This window comes from Phalacrocorax aristotelis, chromosome 17, assembly GCF_949628215.1.
Source record: "Phalacrocorax aristotelis chromosome 17, bGulAri2.1, whole genome shotgun sequence".
Lineage (NCBI taxonomy): Eukaryota > Metazoa > Chordata > Aves > Suliformes > Phalacrocoracidae > Phalacrocorax > Phalacrocorax aristotelis.
This window is the reverse complement of record NC_134292.1, coordinates 536,032-553,634: the sequence shown is the minus strand read 5'-3', so window position 1 is coordinate 553,634 and position 17,603 is coordinate 536,032. Positions and strand designations below refer to the sequence as shown.

The 17,603-nt window shown below is 55.1% G+C and overlaps 1 protein-coding gene across 1 annotated transcript; it reads right to left on the bottom strand.

Annotated features, from left to right (window-relative positions):
• Nucleotides 1-256: 256 nt before the first annotated feature.
• SAPCD2 (suppressor APC domain containing 2) lies at nt 257-12,179 on the bottom strand. The gene is made up of 6 exons (XM_075112212.1): nt 11,740-12,179; nt 7,108-7,241; nt 3,331-3,477; nt 3,098-3,199; nt 2,483-2,596; nt 257-2,072 (listed from the first exon to the last, which is right to left on the bottom strand). The coding sequence occupies exons 1-6, from the start codon at nt 12,137-12,139 to the stop codon at nt 1,944-1,946; spliced, it is 1,026 nt and encodes a 341-aa protein (XP_074968313.1). The 5' UTR covers nt 12,140-12,179; the 3' UTR covers nt 257-1,943.
• Nucleotides 12,180-17,603: the final 5,424 nt, after the last annotated feature.

The following is a 17,603-nucleotide window of genomic DNA, read 5'->3' as shown; positions in this document are numbered from 1 at the left end:
TGGAAAGGAGGCAGGTGGCTTCACAACCCTGGTCCCACAGCAGTGGGGAGAGACCAGAGGGTCCCCAGCCCCAGAGCCCAGGGAAGCCAGAGGGGATGGGAAAGGGCATAGGAACGCAGCCTGGAACAGACAGGCCCTGGGCTCCTCATGCCTAAGCTGTGCTTGTGCAACCTCAGCTCACCCCACATCCCTGGGACAGGACAGTCAGGAACTTCAAGGCTAGCAGCTCATTTAAGCAGAGAGACGGAAGGATAAATTAAATAGTTCACCCCACTTTATTACTCCTACCAACAGGCGACCCTCCTTATAAAGAAGGTCACTTTTAATCAAACCTCAGGTAAAACAGGCACTGGATACCAGAGGTGGCATCATGAAAGAGATGGCAGGCACTGATGCCCAGGGGACAACTAACACCCTACTCCTGCAGATAGGGGGTCACAACTACCCATGGCCTTGCTCCTCCCTCTTCCTCCCTCTCCCTGGCACTCTGCTGATCCCCACTCTGGCATAGGGCAGCAGGCACAAGGGTAGAGAAGGGATTCGTGCCTTGCAGTGAGCTTCAGGTCAAAAATCAACCTCAAAGAGAGGAGCTGGATGGGACATGTCTGCACTGGACAGGTAAAAACAGGAGTGATAAAGGAATGGGTCTGCGTGGTGCCCAGGCCACAGCAGGGCAGGTCCAACACTTCTGCCCAGATCAGTGCATTGTGTCACAGCATTGTGTCAGGAGAGTCAGAGCCTGAAACAACCTTGGAAAGAAAGGTCCTGGTCTTGGAGCTACAGAGGGCCAGCCCTGTGCTACATGGGGATTCACAAGGCTCTCCTGTGAAAGTACCACAAATACCAAGTACCAAGCCACAGTGGAAGACATTGTTCAGCTCAAGCATCATCACTGAACTGGGTGGGAAGGAGGAGGTCTCCTGAGTTGCACCAGACTAACAGGACCCATGCTTAGACTACCACCAGGACAGGCAAAGCTGCTACTTGGAGATGTGCCCAGAAAGAGCCCATCAGCCTCTGCTCTGTCACTCACATTCAGTTAAATACAAAACCTTGTCCTAAAGGTCATCTGTGAAGTCAGGCTTGTGTTAGCATCCTCATGCTGTAGGACATCACCTCTCCTTTTAAAGCCATAATGAAAAAATATAAGCCTGGCAGTCATAAGGAAACACTTGTCAGGTCAAGCCAAATAAAGGGACGCAGAGATGTCTGCCTCAATCTGCAAGCAACCTGAAAGAGCAGCTCAGAGGTACAGGCTACCTCGTTTGGGTCTATGGCTCATTAACTACAGAAGCCTGTAGACATGTAAACAGCGACTATGGCATCACTACTGCAAACTGGAAAGAGGGATTACACCAGGAGGAGCACCAGTTCAGGCACTGCTCTGGCCCAGTACACTGTCACTGGCAGGCAGAACTCAGGCAGCAGAGAGGGGCCAGGCACGCTCCACTGGATTTTTCAATCTTGTCCTCCAACAGCAGGACAAGCAGGGGGCAGGCCACCCTCCAATGGCCAGGCTTGCCTGGAGATGACAGCTGGAATGTTGAAGAAGCATCATCTTTTTCTGAGAGCAGCCAGAATTCAGCCTGAAGTGAGGCCAAGGGACAGCAGCTGCCCCCGCCTCCCCCCTCCCCGGCAGCATAGGTAGCGGCTGTTTCCCCCAGCATGTTGGGGATCACTGGGCTGGGGGTACAGTCCCTGCAGTCTCTAAAAAGACAGAAAAGGAACAGCTTGAGAGCAGCACAGCTGGTAAGCCCAGCAGCAGAGCAGTGCGGGGATACTCCCCAGGCAGGGTCAGGGAAACACCTCCTCAGTTTCCTCCTGCAGAGATGCCACCAGCAGCTCCAGACCTCGAGATATGACACCTGGAGCAATGGGTGCAAGAGTCCCATGAAACCCCCTGGGAAGCTTGAGGACATAGAGTGAGGAGACAGGTGCAGGTGCTAGATGAAGGTGGAGTCCAGCTGGCTTGTTTCGTGGTTACTACAGGCACGAGCCTCAAAGAGCTGCTTGATCAGGGCAGATTTCTCCTGCTCCAGCTGGGTGATGCGTTCACTCTTGTCAGTCACCTCCTGCACAGGACAGAGGAGGAAAATGCTGGCATTTGCTGCACTGTGGGTGCTGCCATGTGAACCCCAGCAGTAAGCCTGGCCCTGTCAGGGGCACCACGGGTACCCCTTCCCCAGCAGCCCTGCTTGCAGATCCCAGCAACAGCATCTTCACCCTCTCATGACCTGCATTTGTCACAGTCTTTTCCCTCCAGCAGGGATGCCCAAACCCTGCCCACAGACCCTCACCCAGCAAACAGCTGGACACAGCTGTGTGACAGGGGGTCTCCAGGTGCAGCCCACACACCCTCCTCTGACCAAGGTTGGCCAAGCTGAAGGAACACTTCCCACTGCCTCGTATTTCTTCCCCATCCCAGCCCTCCTCCTCTCCCAGCCTCCCTAAGGTGATCTCATCCCCCCATACCCCCACTCACCTTGGTGAGAAGCCGGTTTTGCTCCTTCAGCATATTTATGGCTTGCTGTGAGCCTGCTGACACCGGGGACACCACAGGGACCAGCCTGCTCAGAGCTGAGGAGGGGTTCACTGACTGCAGAGAAGATGAAGAGAAGGGATGAGACATCAAGCATCCTTCCTGGTGGCCCTCCCCAGCCTTTCTCCAAGGCCACAGTTTCTGTGGCATATGTGAAATGGAAAAAAGCCCAGCACACGAGAATAACCCAGCACAGGCCATCAGAGTCTCCAGCAAGGCAGGCAGATGTGGAAATCTTTCCTGCCAGGACAGCCAGGTCTGAGAAGGCTGACTCAGCACCTCAGCAGGATGGTTTCCTTATTCACTTAACAATGGCTACATCTTTATGGGGATCTCCTTTAGTCCCCACATGCCTTGAGCATCCTTCATCCCAGCTGGGGCCAGCTATGCTGTCCTCTTGGCCATCCCCTATCTTGCCCATGGAGCCAAGCCACATCCCCAGAGCCCAGGAGAACTATGGCAGCTCCAATGTCAGCCCAGCCACCAGCATAAGACAGGGGAAAGGATGGGTCCCAAGCTCACACAACCAACCACATGCTGCTAGTCTGCTGCTCTCACCTTGCCAGTGGTGGAAAGGAGGTCAGCCAGGCAGCGGTTCACCTCCTGTAGCTTGGGGACCAGGTGCCCCAGGTGGCTCTGGCTGCCCTCAGGGAGGAATTCCTGGGGGATGGGAAGAAGAGGATGGGGGTTACCATGGGGCCGGCTCCAGGACCAGCAAAGTCCCAGCCCAGTTCTCCAAACGCACAGAGCAGCCCCAGACCCTCCCAAGCAGATGGGCACCCCAGACTCACTGCACTGGTTTTGTTCTTCCCCAGGAGCCTCTGACATTCCTGCGTGAACTGGATGTGCTGATGGTACCATTCCCGTGCATGCTCTACCAGCTCCAGACCCTGCAGCAGGAAATCCTTCTCCTGTTCCAGCTCCTTCATGTGCTTCAGCTGGAGGACAGAGTGCACAGAGATGTCACCCCCTCCCCACCAAGGCCTTGTCAAGCCCCAAAAGCTAGTTTCTTCACAAGGCACAGAGGGATATGGATACGGGCAGGGGTTTCAGCCCCTCTTCCCATGAAAAACCATGGAGAAGTAGGATGGTGGCTGCTGCCTTATGCTGCTTTGGGGGAAGAGTTCTCCAGTTTAAGAGCACAGAAGCAGGTGAAGGATGGTCAGGCCACCTCCACACTCCTGCTTCCCACTGCAGAAGCAGGTTTCTCTGCCTTGTATTTATCCAGGGACACAGCAAGAGCAGGGTTTGCAGCCACTCCCCAAACCTCCCCAAGGCTACAGCATCAGCCAGCAGCACAAACACACAGTTTTCAGCAAGAGGCAAGCAGCCAAATTAAACGTGCAGACTGGAAGCTGGGGGGAAACTTGCAGCACTGTTTCCCCAGCACCCTGCTCTCCTCCCTCCTCTGCTTTACCCCTGAGGCACCTGAGCTGAGCAGAGCACAGCATACCTTTCTGCTGAGTGTCTCTGAGTCTCTCAGGTTCAAGCACCAGCATCACCTGGAGAGGGATGCGGGGATGTTTATGTGCCCAGAGGGCTGCTACAAGGGTGCCTGGGACTTCTGCCCCAGACCAGCGCCCTGGAACAGGCAGAGCAGGACTGCGTGCGGCACAGCCAGGGTTGCTGCAGGGCAGGCAGCTTGGCCCCTCCATTGACAGCAGGGCTGGAGCAGCCATCTCTGCCCCACGGGACATAGAGTCCCCTGCTCTGCTGTCACCTTCTTCTGCAGCCCCTCAGCACTGCACTGCCACTAGCAATTGCAGAGGTGGTGAGAGAAGAGGGGACATCCCTGTGGAACACAGGAACTGGTGCAGTGATCCTTCCATCAGCCCTCACCCAGTCAGCCCAGGGCTCCTGCTCCCCTTCTCCCAGGCCGTGCCAGCCTGCTCCCCTGGCTCCATACCAAGAGCAACGGGAGCTGCCTGCCTTGCTGCCTCTGCCTTCTCTGCTACAACACAGCCTGGCCTCCACCACCCGCAGCACAGACTGGGCTCCAGGAGTCTTCTCCAGGCACCAGTGGGACTTTGGTCTTCCAGAAGCTGCTGGATGCTCAGGACCTTCTGCTACTTTTGAGAGCATCTGGAGGTGGACAATTCAGCTCAGAAGTGACTCTGAACAGATCCCCATCCCCAGGGACAAAGGAGACCATACCAAGACCTTCTTCAAGCTGCCAGTGCTTCCCATCCCCAATGCCAGCCCCAAAGCCTCCCAGCCACGCCATGCCAGCCACCCTTTACCCCAGGGCTGCTCTTGCTCATGCTGCTCCTGGAAATGCTGTTTGCAACACGATGTCCCCCCAACCCCCACCTCCCCATGCTTGGACAGAGAGATGGACCAAAGGGGATGTACCCACAACAAGAAGCGCAGAGCCTTGGTGCTACACAGGCTGTTGCTGAGGGGCATGAAGAAGGTGCTGTATGTGGCAAGGACCCCCACCCAGCTTGGGCTGCAGCCTGCAACTGCCTGGCCTGCCCTAGTTCCACCAGGCTTGCTGGCCAGCATGGTGACCAGAGGAAAAGGCAGCATCCCAGAGAGCAGTGGGACATCACCAACTCCGCAGGGTATGGGAACAGATGGCATTCACTAAGGATGGGATGCTCTGGGGGCAGAGGCAGCTTCTGGGTCGGGAGGAAGACAGAGCGCTGGACTTGGCTGGTGCTACTTGGGGTAGATGGGGAGGGGACAGTGCTGTATGCTGTGCTGCCTACAAATGAAGGCACTCAGCCTCTCACAGAAGGTCTCATCCCAGCTATCCCCTGTGGCTATGGGGAAATTGGGCCGATCTGATGATGGACTGGCTGAAAAACACCAGTTGAGCAGACACCGGCTATGGTGGTGCAAAGGGTCCTGGGGCTGCAGCACAACCCCCACACCTCTGCTTTGCTGCTCAGGATGAACTTGTCCCAGTGCACCCTGGGATGCAAGATGGATACTAGTGCTCCCATCCCACCATGGGCTTTAGGCAAATTAGCCTAATCACAGCCAAGTGCCTAGTCTCTTCCGGGGCCCAACAACCTCCCAGTATGGTTGGTGGGAAGGGAATATGACAGCACTGCCCTGCATAGAGGTTGGGTCCTTGCTGGACTCAAACCTGCTCAAACTGTCTCTGTATGCTCAGAAGTAGGAATGGTACCCAAAGGCTCCTGCCAGGGTGCCAGGGAAGGTTTCTCACCTGTGGTACAGGGACCAACACCCCTTCTCTGGAGGGAGAAGCATGCAAAAGGCAGTGCAGCACCCAGGTACATGGGGAGGGGGGAAGAACAGCAAAGGACCTCTCTTCCACTGCCCCAACAGCAGCTTTGGGAAACAGAGGCAAGGGCAACACAAGCCCAGAGCAAGAGCGCTTGTGGCAGAGCTGGGAACAAACCCCAGCTCTCAATGAGATATGCTGGCTACCAGACCCTCCTTGCCTGTACCAGGAAGGACCTTGAGCTCATGAAGTGATGAGCCCCAGTCTAGAGCTACACACAGTGGAAGAGCCTTGCCAGGAAAGGAGGGACATGCCTCTCTCTGAGGCAGCAATTCCCAGACACCAAAACCCTGAGGACGAGAGATCCCATCCCCATACGTACGCATCTACATCTCTTACTCTTTGCCAGCACCTCTCAGCAGAGACACCCTCAACCCAAGAGCACCCCAACCCCTTGAATAGCTGCAAGTCCAGCAAACCATATGTGCCCAAATCCCCACCTCCCCAGGTCAGGCATTGGAGTATGCTATGTCCCCCAAGGCCAGCACCAGGCTGTAACAGATGCTGCCTGCACCACCAGTCAGCCCCACTGGGTTCAGGGAGCAGAGTGACACCAGGGTGCGAATGGTGGAATTGCAGAAGTGACAGTCAGCAGCAGCAGCTCCAGCAACCAGCAAGACAAGCTCTGGACGATAGCTCATTCTGCAAGCTGGGTCCTGGCTCTCTTCCCAGGAAAATTCAGCTTGAGCTTGTGGGCAACATGCCTGGGCAGCTCCTCCATCCCATTTGGGAGCAGGGCAGATCCCTCCATCCTGGGCTGCCTGGCTAAATTCAATGCTGATTCCTCTGCATTACCAGCAAAATGTCTCCCAGGAGCAAGGAGGATCAGCACACTTGAGCTCCAATCTGCAGAGAACGTCTGACAGTGGACAGAGCCCAGCACCACAGAGCATACCTGACCTTTGCTGGAGTGCTTGAAAGGCCCAGAGACCCACCTGCTCCGACACCTACACATTTGCCTTTCCCTGCCCAAGTTTCTGCCCCCAGGGAAGGCACCCATGTAGTCAAACACTGGGTCCATGGGCTGACTCCACTTGGGTGGGGAAGAAAGGAAACATGTGCCTCTTCCCTGCCTGGCACAATTCGGGACAGAAGCACCTCAGAAGTAATGGCAGGACCTCCACATGCATCAACAGAGCTTTGCATCCAAAATACCAGGATCTGCCCAACACCCCATGGCTCACACATGTAGGGTGGGCAGGGGGGAGCCACAACCCAAACAGCTGGTGTCAGTGGTGAAGGGCCCCCACAACTGACCTTCCCCCATGGACCATGGGCCCCTTCACTGGACCCCACAACACGTCTCTCCCCTTACCATGCTGAAGTCTACACCATTGGTGATGGTGTGTCTCCGGTGTTCTGCACGTCCCCTCTGATGCCTCCGAGTGTCCCCAGCCCCTGAAAGGCTGCCATCTCCCTGGGACTGTCCAGCAGCCTTGGCATCACCACCTGTAACAGAGGAAAGGATGAGGCCTCCAGCCACTTGCAATGAAAACCTCCCCACAGCCATTTCTATGGGACTATCTGCGGGGTGGTCATGCAAATAGACGTGGCAGGGAGCAGCTGAGCAAAGCACCAGCCTGAGTGCTTGCTTGCATCTTTGTATGGGCAGGGCAGGCTTCAGCAATGACTGACTTACCTGCACCAGGCTGGCAACAGACCTCAGTGGTCGTCATCTGCAAAAAGCAGGCAACTTCCAGGCAATGCAGTTTCAGTCCCAGCACAGGCAATTAAACCATTAGTGATATTGCCTACCCTCATCCTGTTCTTGTCCTGGCTCCCGCTCAGGTGGCACAGGCTCTGCCAGGAACCTGGCTCCTCCTGAACGCAGCTCCTGCTTGGTGCTGGGCTTGGCCATGCAGATCTGCCCCCCAAGACCCCATGCCTGTGGTCTAGGCATATAATAAATCAGGCTGTATGTTTTCCAAAATTTTATTAAAATCCCAACATCCTATCTTACAAAAGACTGATCTACTACAAACACACAATGCTGATGCAAATCCATGCATAACCTATTTTTTGAGATTAAGTTCATACTGGCATGTTTCAGGCTGGATCAGACATCTCCCGTCTGTGCTGCCTGTACACCAAAGCAGGTATTGGCTGGGCACATGCAGTGAAGTCAGTACAAGCCCCACACCACCCACCCTGGAGAACTCGCCAAAAATACAGCCCTGTGGCCACGGCCAAGCCAGCCCAGATCCCTGCTTCTGGCCAAGCTGGCAGAGCACCGCCCTGCTGCTCCAAACCAGGGCAGCCAAGGGTGCAGCCAGCACCCTTCCCAGACATGCCCAAAAGGCAAGCTTGCTGCACCTCCCTTCTTACCCTGGTCCCCTACCGAGTCCCCAGCAGATGCTGCCTCATGCTCACCTCCTCGCTCTTGCGGCTCACCCTGCTCTCTGGGCACAGCTTTCCTCGAGAGTTTCCTTCCCAACCTGGCTTTCAAACAAGAACAGCATGGAGGTAGGCAAGCAAGGCCAGGCAGCGAGGCAGCTGGGGAAGTTGTCTCCTCAGGACTGCTCCCCACATATCTCCCAGGTACCCCCACCCATCACCACATCCTTCCCCCATGGTTGGGCACATTCCAGCTCCCAGGCACCAGAGCTGCCTGTTCCCTCCTGTGCAGGCATGAAGGGCTGTGAGTGCTGGGACAGGGTGTGTAGCGCTGCCTGGCCTGGCACATTGCTGCCCACTGCTCCAAAAGTCTCCTCAGCTGAGCATATTGACACTATGGAAGAGGGATATGGGACAAGCGAGGGCAGCCACCCTTCACCTTGAAGGCAACAAGGTCTGGAGAGTTGCACTATACTGGGGCTGCCTGTGCTGCCACGTTTGTGCTGGTTCAGCAACGGGACCTGGACTCAGAGTCACAGGGCAGCAGGCAACAAGTGCCTCGCTCAGCCTGTCACTTTGTGTCACTGGGGAAAGAAGGCACCATGGCACAGGAAAAGTCCTCATCTGATCCATCATGTCACCCTGCTTCTCCTACCAGCAAGTGCTCCGGCGTAGACAGGTCTCCAGCATCACAATAAACAAAGTCTTTGATATCACCTGTTCACGTTTGCCAACTGTCTTTGGTTTCACACACCCTTATCTAGCTGGGAGGAACCCAGTGAGACTGGTGCAACCATGCACATGTTCTCCTAGCAGCCCTGTACGACTTTCTACTTGGGAAGCTGAGGAACATCCCCAAACCCAGGGTAGCTTCAATAGGCAGAACACCAAAGCAAAGCCAGGAGCACCTCTGGGAAGAGCTGCAGGGTAGAAACCTGTTAAAAATATTTTTGCTGCTATTACTTGGAAGTGCCAGGCTGAGCTGAGCTGAACCTGTGGTAAGGCAGTGCTCCCTGGTCAAAGAACTGAGCTCTGTGCACCTGAGGTGACAATGTAGTGGCTAAAACAGGACCCCTGATAACGAGCTAGGATCAATTCTTCTTAGGCAAAGAGCAGGACCAGCTCACCAGAGATGGAAGAGGTCCTGTCATGAGATATGGGATAGCCTCCTCCCTCCCAGCGCCCCTCTAGGGCATGAGCCCAGCATTCACCAGCCAGAGCAAGTGCCCAGGATGGAACAGACACCTCATGGTCATTTTACATATTTATGGACACTGCTGTGACAGCCCACCTAGGCACCAGTGGTAAGGAAGCCATCACGGTGACTTCCATGCCCAGTGATGTCTCCAATATCAGCCTCACCATCCTTGCACCCAGCAGATGCTGTCAGGTCCCTAGTGACTGTGGCTGGCGCCCAGCAGTGGCTTGTGGGTTGCTCCAGCACCACCAGGCTGATGAAATCTTCTGAAATGCTGGAAGCTGACTCTGAGGAGGGACTTCAGCACTTCTGCCCATATGCTAAGGGATGTTAGCAGGGAAGAGGGGACAGAATCACTGTCCCACTGGCTCACTGCACCCCTGGATGTGCCAGGAGGATCACCTGGCCCCAAGCTCTGCCATCTTGCCACAGTTCACATCCAAACAACTTCTGATGCATGCAGAGGCCCTCTGGACCAGAAGGCAGAGCTAGGGTGGCATCCTGTGAGCGCCTCCTTCCCCCAAAACAGACAGGGAGAGCTTCCTCAGACCCTCTGCAGTCGATGAGCACCGATACACCATCTCTCTACACTTAGTTAGATTCTTAAAGCAGCTACTTCATGCAGGTGGAGGCTCTGAACAGCCTCAAGCCCAAACAATATAATCTTAATGGAGACAGGGCTTCCTGGACCCATGGGCAGCTCTCAGCACCCAGCACATTTCTCTACAACGAGGAAGAGCAGCATCCTGCCATGGCAGTGCCCAGCTCCCTTGCAGCCAGTTGAGGAGACCACCTACTCATTCAGCCACACACTGGGAAACCCCCAACAGTGGAAAGGAATGCTGGGCAGGATCTGGAGCTAAAAGATATAAAATAACTCTGAGCTATAAGGTTCACTAAGCTGCTGAATCAACCTGAAATTCAGGCCTGTTCCCAGAATACGGCCCTCTACTGTGGGAAGCTGGCAGCAAGGGCCTGCCCGCAGGCTCAGGACATCAGTACATCAGCCTATAATGGAAAGATCCTCAGCAATCAGAAAGTTACTGTAGTCATCTGCTCACTCCATTCCAGGGCAGAGCTTTCAATTTGCCGATTATTTACCAAGCAGGATTTTTTTCAGGTTTTTCCAGATTTACACTTGATGATAGAAGAACTAGTCTGCTTAATAATATTCCCTAGATGAAGCTTCAGTGATTAGTCTGGAGGCAAAATGGAAAACAGAGAACCTCAGCCATAGCTAAAGTTTCTTCTCCACCCAACAGAAGAGGGGACTGGGAGGGAACGAGTGGGAAGGGAAGGCAAACCAGCCCAGACAACTTGCCCAGGATAGAGGAAGTCATTGCACTCAAGTGTTGCAATAACAAACACCAGCTCCTCACACAGACCTTTGTGTCTGTAGATCTCAAAGTGCTTCACAAATCTAGATAAATAATTATTACCTACACCATATAAGCCCAGAAGCCTGGTTTCCTCCTAACGTCTCTTACTGACTAGTAAGAAATCAGGATGCCAGTGAAATGGTCTCCCCCTTGCCAAGGTCAGCATGCCACCCAGGGGCAGGGGGCCCTGGCAGACCCAGCACAGGGACCCCAGGTCCTGAGGAAGGGGCAGAGCCCACAGGGACCTGCTGGTGAGCTCTGCAGACAAAGCCCTGGCCTGGCCACCTGGACAGCACTTCAGGACAGCAAAGCAAATCTCCCTGATGCCACTTTCCTATTTAATTATTGCTTATTTATTTATAATTGTAACTAGTGCCGTGGAATTATCCAAACAAAAAAGTTGGATCAGCTTTTGTTTTTCTTTTTTTTGCCCAAAACGTGGATGAAATCATGAACGAAGTCTTTCTGAGGGTGCACTCCCAGCACAGGGCCCACCCAAGAACGGGGCTACCCCATAACCGCAGCTCTCACTCCGGCAAAGTCGCTTGGCTCTTGGACACCCCAGGGCCCAGCGACTCTGCAACATGACCAGCTGCGTCACCCCCTCCCCGAGCAAGGTCACCTCCTACCTTTGTGCCAGGGGACAACCACGGACACGTTAAGTAAAGCCCTTAATTCTTCTTGTCACGGCTATAAACAGGCTATCACCCACGCGAGGAGGGAAGTGAAGGGAAACTCAAATCCGAGACGCAGAGCAGAGCGGCTCGCTTTCCACTCCACTTTACCCGCAGCTTGGATCCAAACCCACCAAAGCAAAATTAAAAACAGCCGGAACTTTGGCGGAGTTTTGCATCAGCCCCGCGGGAAGAACTTGCTGCTGGTTTAAGCTCGGAGGAGGGAGCAGGTCTGCGCTGCCCAAGAACCGGAGCAAGCCGCGGGGTCCCAACCAGCCCTGCCTAGCTCCGCGGCTGCCGGCAGCGGGCCGGGCATGCTCCCGACCCGCGGCGCTGCGGGCCCGCCGGCAGCGGCGGCTCACCTCGGCCGCGGGGCTGGCCGTGCCCCGGCTCCCGTTGCCCGCCGCTCCTCCCGCGCCGCTCCTCGGCACAGCGCGGGCTCGGCGGCTTCTCCGCGCTCCGCCGCCCGCCGCTCTCCACAGGGCGGGCCGGGCCGGGCAGGGCGGCGCGCAGCCCCACGACGAACCGCTCGAAGGTGAGGTACCCGCTGGCCGGGGCCGCCCGCCGCAGCCCCTCCATCACGCCGGCGGGCAGCTCCCGGGCTTCCGCTCCCCGCCAGCGGGACTCGATCTCCCGTAGGTGCACGTAACCCCGCCGCCGGTCATCCAGGATATCAAAGAGAGTCCGCAGGCTCTGCAGGAAGGCCCGGGGAAGACCCTCCGTACCGGCGGGGAGCGAGCGGTCGCCGCGCTCCGGAGCCATCGCCACGGCCGCCGCTCCCGAGCGTTAATCGCCGCTCCGGCCCCCGCGCTCCTATTGGTTGGTGGTGGGAGGTCTTGCGCTCTCATTGGTTGGCTGAGGGCGGTCGCGCTGGCCATTAGCTGAGGGGCGGGACGGCGGTTTGAGTTCCCGGCGGCGCCCGCCCCGCCCTCAGCCGGGGGGCCCGGTCCCTGCGGAGGGGGTGGGCTCAGAGAGGTGCCCCTTCCGCCACCCCACCGCCACCCGAGGGCCGGCACCGCGGCAACGGCCCGGCGACCTCCGCCCGGGACGAGCCGCGCTGGCCGGTGTCCACCCGCCAGGGGCAACTCATTTCTCGCAGCGCAGACCCTCTCCCGCTGCTCCCGCAGCTGCAAATCTCGTTAGTTACCCGCAAACTCAGGGTACCGCTACCTGCGCCCAAATGCAACGGGTGCATCTGCTGCCGGTTGTAATAAATAGCTTCGGACGGTTGGATTTTTGCATCTCAAAGACACCGTAACCTCGCAGAAAGGAAAGTGGCTCTCTTTTTAAGCAGAGGTACCTGAAGACCTTATATCTGTGAAGTCTCCAGAGCAAACGTGATTAGTGAACAGCAAGAAAAACAAAACAAAACAAAACAATATGGTGTTCACTGTCACTGCCAGCTTTGCAAACACAGCCCAGAAGTGGCAGTCCATCTTCTCACCTCGGCAGCATCCCCACGTGAGAGGGACATATGGGTCTTTTACATCAGCACAGAGAGATCCTGTGTGCTCGACTTGCCTGGTGCTGTGGGGGAAGTGAATGCTTACAGGGGCAATTGAGTCCGGGCATCCCAGCGCTGTGGCTGGTGCACCACCAACAGCCACCAGCCGACAGGAGTTGGGGTAGGGGCCCAAAGGAACTATGGACACGGAGACAGGAGGAAAAAAAATATACCAGTGTTGACAAATGTTGGAGAAACAGGATTTGGATCATATTCATAAATTTAGTATGATCTGGCTTTGTTAAGAGAATGGGTTTCTCTAATTTATACCCGAATTTGCTGTTAGATCCAACAGCATGTTAGCCCTAATGAAAGGTGTTGTCCTCCTCTGCAAAATTCCTCCGTCAGATGGTGTGTTGCAACAGAGCAGAATGCAAAGCCCTGGTGTCACGATTCCCATGTCAACAAGCACCACGACTCACTTGAGGGGCCCTGGGCACCCACATGCCAGCACCTCCAGAGCCCCCATCCTGGATTAATGCTTGTAACGTTGAGAGAATGAGCGTCAGGGAGCGACCATGCTGGAGAAGGGTGATGGCCAGAAAGGATGATTAGTCACTGTCTGGGCGCTCAGGTTGTGAGGCTGCCTGTGCTATGGACATGGTGGCTCATGGCTTAGACAGGTACTCTTCACTGAGTAAAACGTGGCTGGATGGCCGAGCCCAGAAAGTTGTGGTGAACAGAGTTATATCCAGTTAGCAGCTGGTCACAAGCAGTGTCCCCCAGGGCTCAGTACTGGGCCAGTCTTGTTTAATATCTTTATCAATGATCTGGATAAGGGGATTGAATGCGCCCTCAGTAAGTTTGCAGATTACACCAAACTGGGTGGGAGTGTCCATTTGCTTGAGGGCAGGAAGGCTCTGTAGGGGCATCAGGACAGGCTGGATCGATGGGCCGAGGCCAGTTGTGTGAGGTTTAACAAGGCCAGGTGCCGGGTCCTGCCCTTGGGTCACACCAACCCCAGGCAATGCTCCAGCCTTGGGGCAGAGTGGCTGGAAAGTGCCCGGCGGAGAAGGCCCTGGCGGTGCTGGCTGACAGCCGGCTGGGCATGAGCCAGCAGTGCCCAGGTGGCCAAGGAGGCCACCAGCCCCCGGGCTTGTGTCAGCACTGGTGTGGCCAGCAGGAGCCGGGCAGGGATGGGGCCCCTGTGCTTGGCACTGGTGAGGCTGCACCTTGAACCCTAGGTTCAGTTTTGGGCCCCTCAGTACAAGAAGGACATTGAGGTGCTGGAGCATGTCCAGAGAAGGGCAACAGAGCTGGGGAAGGGTCTTGCCGTGGTTTAGCCCCAGTCAGCAACCAAGCACCACATAGCTGCTCACTCACTCCCCCCTGGTGGGACAGGGGAGAGAATCGGAAGAGTAAAAGTGAGGCAACTCATGGTTTGAGATAAGGACAGTTTAATAGCTAAAGCAAAAGCTCTGCGTGGAAGCAAAGCAAAACAAGGAATTAATTCACTACTTCCCATGAGCAGGCAGGTGCTCAGCCATCTCCAGGCAAGCAGGGCTCCATCACGCCTAATAGTTACTTGGGAAGACAAACACCATCACTCCAAGCGTCCCCCCTTCCTCTTTCTTCCCCCAGAGCTTTATATACTGGGCATGACGTCATATGGTATGGAATATCCCGTTGGTCAGTTGGGGTCAGCTGTCCCGGCTGTGCCCCCTCCCAGTGTCTTGTGCACCCGGCAGAGCATGGGGAGCTGAAAAAGTCCTTGACTTGTGTAAGTGCTACTTAGCAACAAATAAAACACCTCCGCATTATCACCGCTGTTTCCAGCAAAAATCCAAAACATAGCCCCTTCCTAGCTACTATGAAGAAGTTTAACTCTATCCCAGCTGAGACCAGGACAGGTCTGGAGAAAAGTGTGCTGGGGAGCGGCTGAGGGAGCTGGGGGGGTTTAGCCTAGAGAAGAGGAGGCTGAGGGAAGACCTTATTGCTCTCTACAACTACTTGAAAGGAGGGTGTAGTGAGGTGGGGGTTCGTCTCTTTTTGCAAGTAACTAGTGATAGGACGAGATGAAATGGCCTCAGGTTGCATCAGGGGAGGTTTAGACTGGATATTAGGAAAAATGTCTTTACTGAAAGAGCGGTCAGGCAAACGTGTAGACATTGCACTTCAGGACATGGTTTAGGAGGCATGGCGGTGTTGGGCTGATGATTGGACTTGATGATCTTAGAGGTCTTTTCCAACCTTAATGATTCTATAATCTCCCTATGCCACAGACACCTCCCTGTGCCATGTGCCAAGGGTGATTTTCTTTAGCTCTGAGTTGGCTTCAAAGGCAAAGGGTGTAAAATGCTTGGCCCTCAAGCCCTCCCACTCATGTGGCCCTTGCTCTGCTCCCCTCACCATCAGCTTCCCTGCCTGGGCCAGACTCCATCCTCAGGTGTCTTCAGCAGTGTTGTCCTACTCCTGGCCTCGCAGCCTGCTCTTGCCGCTCTTCCTCATGGAGTTTCTCAGCACTGTCAGACCCAAGTATATCACAACAGCCTCTAGAGACCCTCACTGGGCTTTTCTCTGTCAAGGACCTGGTCTGGCTGGTCTCCTCTGTGCTATGGCTGGGCTGTTCACAGCCTGCTTTTCTTTAAACCAATTATTTTCATAAATTTCCCAGACCTGTCTTACCCGTTTTGAGATCTCTGCTTGGCTTAGCCATGTTTGACTGAACAGGTTCACACCTGGGAAGGGTACAAGGAGAAGGAACCAGTGCATCATCCCTCCCTTTCTGCTGTATAAACAAGGCAGTGAATGTGATGCTGCTCAGCTCTGGTAGCATCAGCACATGGACTATTTTGCTCAGCAAAGGCTAAATCTTCAGGAAAATTAGTTTTTTTCTCTAGGTTCCTCCACATCTCTGCACTTGCTGGAACAGCCAGGAACAACAGGAGAAATTAAAAATTGCCGCAATGTCTCTTGTCCAATTTTCCTGCCTGGCAGGTCTATCCCACCAGGAAAGCAATCCAGAGATACCAGAAACAATTCCTGGCATTGACTGTGTCTGGTGGTTCAGCTGAAATACTCTTGCTCCTCCATGTGGAGCCTTCTGCTTTGGCACAGGATGCTGGGACACAACTGCCCAGTGCAGCTCTGGTCGTACTACACTTCCCATACCAAAGTGTCCTCAAGAGGCTGCTGTGAGACAGGCTGATGTTTTCCTCCTCGCGTGGTCGGGTGAATGAGGTTAGGGAGATCTTGAAAATTCTTGGAAAAGGCTTTTTGAGGTGGGTTTTTTTTTGCCCTTTCAGTGAATAGTTTATCTTGAAGCCAGCCCAGTCTCTTCTGATTGGCAGAGCCATCTTTGTTTTTTTAAATATAAACAACATAGTTATTCAGTTTTCCTTCCTCCAAGCTACTGGGAAGCACCAGCTGCTATTCAAACCTGGCCCAATCCTCCCTCACTGCTGGCCTGCAGATACTGGCAGTGACACTGACAGCTCTGGTGTGCTGGCACCCAACGCCCCAGTGTCGCTCTCTGGGGAGGGCATGGGGTGTCTGATGTCCCCTGGAAGGCTGGTGGCAGGACAGTGTGTCCCACCAACCAGCACTGCAACTCCTGGGAGGAGAGATTGCAGCAGCTGCACCAAACCCCAGCAGACCACTGGGGGAAAAGGGTGCTGGTGGTGGAGACTGGGGCACCTTCCTACATGACACTGACCACCTATGGGTGATGCTGTGTGACTGTGGCAGTATATTAAGCCCCATGGTGACTTCAGCAGCATGTAGGTGTTCACATGTGAATCCTGACTCAGCAGAGGACACATGGTGACTGCAGCCATGAGGTTGTCTCATGATGACCATTTTCAAGCAGATGCCCTGAGCCTCTGCTGCTGCATGCTGGAAGAGAGCAAGGTCTGGTGGGGGACCAGCCGCATGTCGGTGGGCTCAGTGCATGCATGCTGCTGCCTGGCATGCAGACCAGCTGGCATGGCACAGCCTGCTTCTACATACTGCACTGCCAGCCAAAACAGTGCTGCAGCCAAAGTGGGCTGTGCACTTGCACCAGCCAGTGCAGGTTACCAGACCATACCCAGGAGGAGTTGGTCGCAGCTTGGTTAAAACCAGACCAGGGCTGTGCAAACAACAGCCCAGACGCCAAGTTCTGATGCTCCCTGTCACTGTCTGATTCACTACAAGCAACTGGTGTTAACCCCTTCTTTCACCCCAAAGCTGAGGGGGTACAGGGAATCACTTCCAGTGGGGTACCAAAGTGTCAACCCAGAAATGCATCTGTCCCCAGGAAACCTCTGGGCAGAGGCTAAAAATGGTGAGGGGAGTGTGGTCAGGGAGACGCAGCAGATTTTCCCTTGGGGGAGGGTTATCTTGTTTGATCTTCCCAGCTCTGAGATGCCAACATGTTTTCCATCTTGCTGCTATGGGGCCTCCCGAGGACATGCTCTGTTTGCTTTGGAGGGGGCCGAGAACTTCCCACAAAGTTACTTTTCTTTCCTCCAGACTGTTTTTCCCCTTGGAGGGCCGGCGAGCAGGAAGTCTGGTGGCTGCCTGGCAACTCACAGGCTGTCACGAGGGCTGGCAGAAGGGCGGCCAGTGGGAAGCTAAAATAAGCTGTCCAGGGGGGTGGTGGTTTTGCTTGCTCGCTCGGCAACACGCCTGGGTCTGCAGAGCAAGAATTTGTGTTGGCAGGAAATGGCAGTCACTTGTGTCCAGTCTCACCCTCCTGCCCAGCCAGCTGATGGGGTCTCAGCATGATGAGTTTAAATGTCC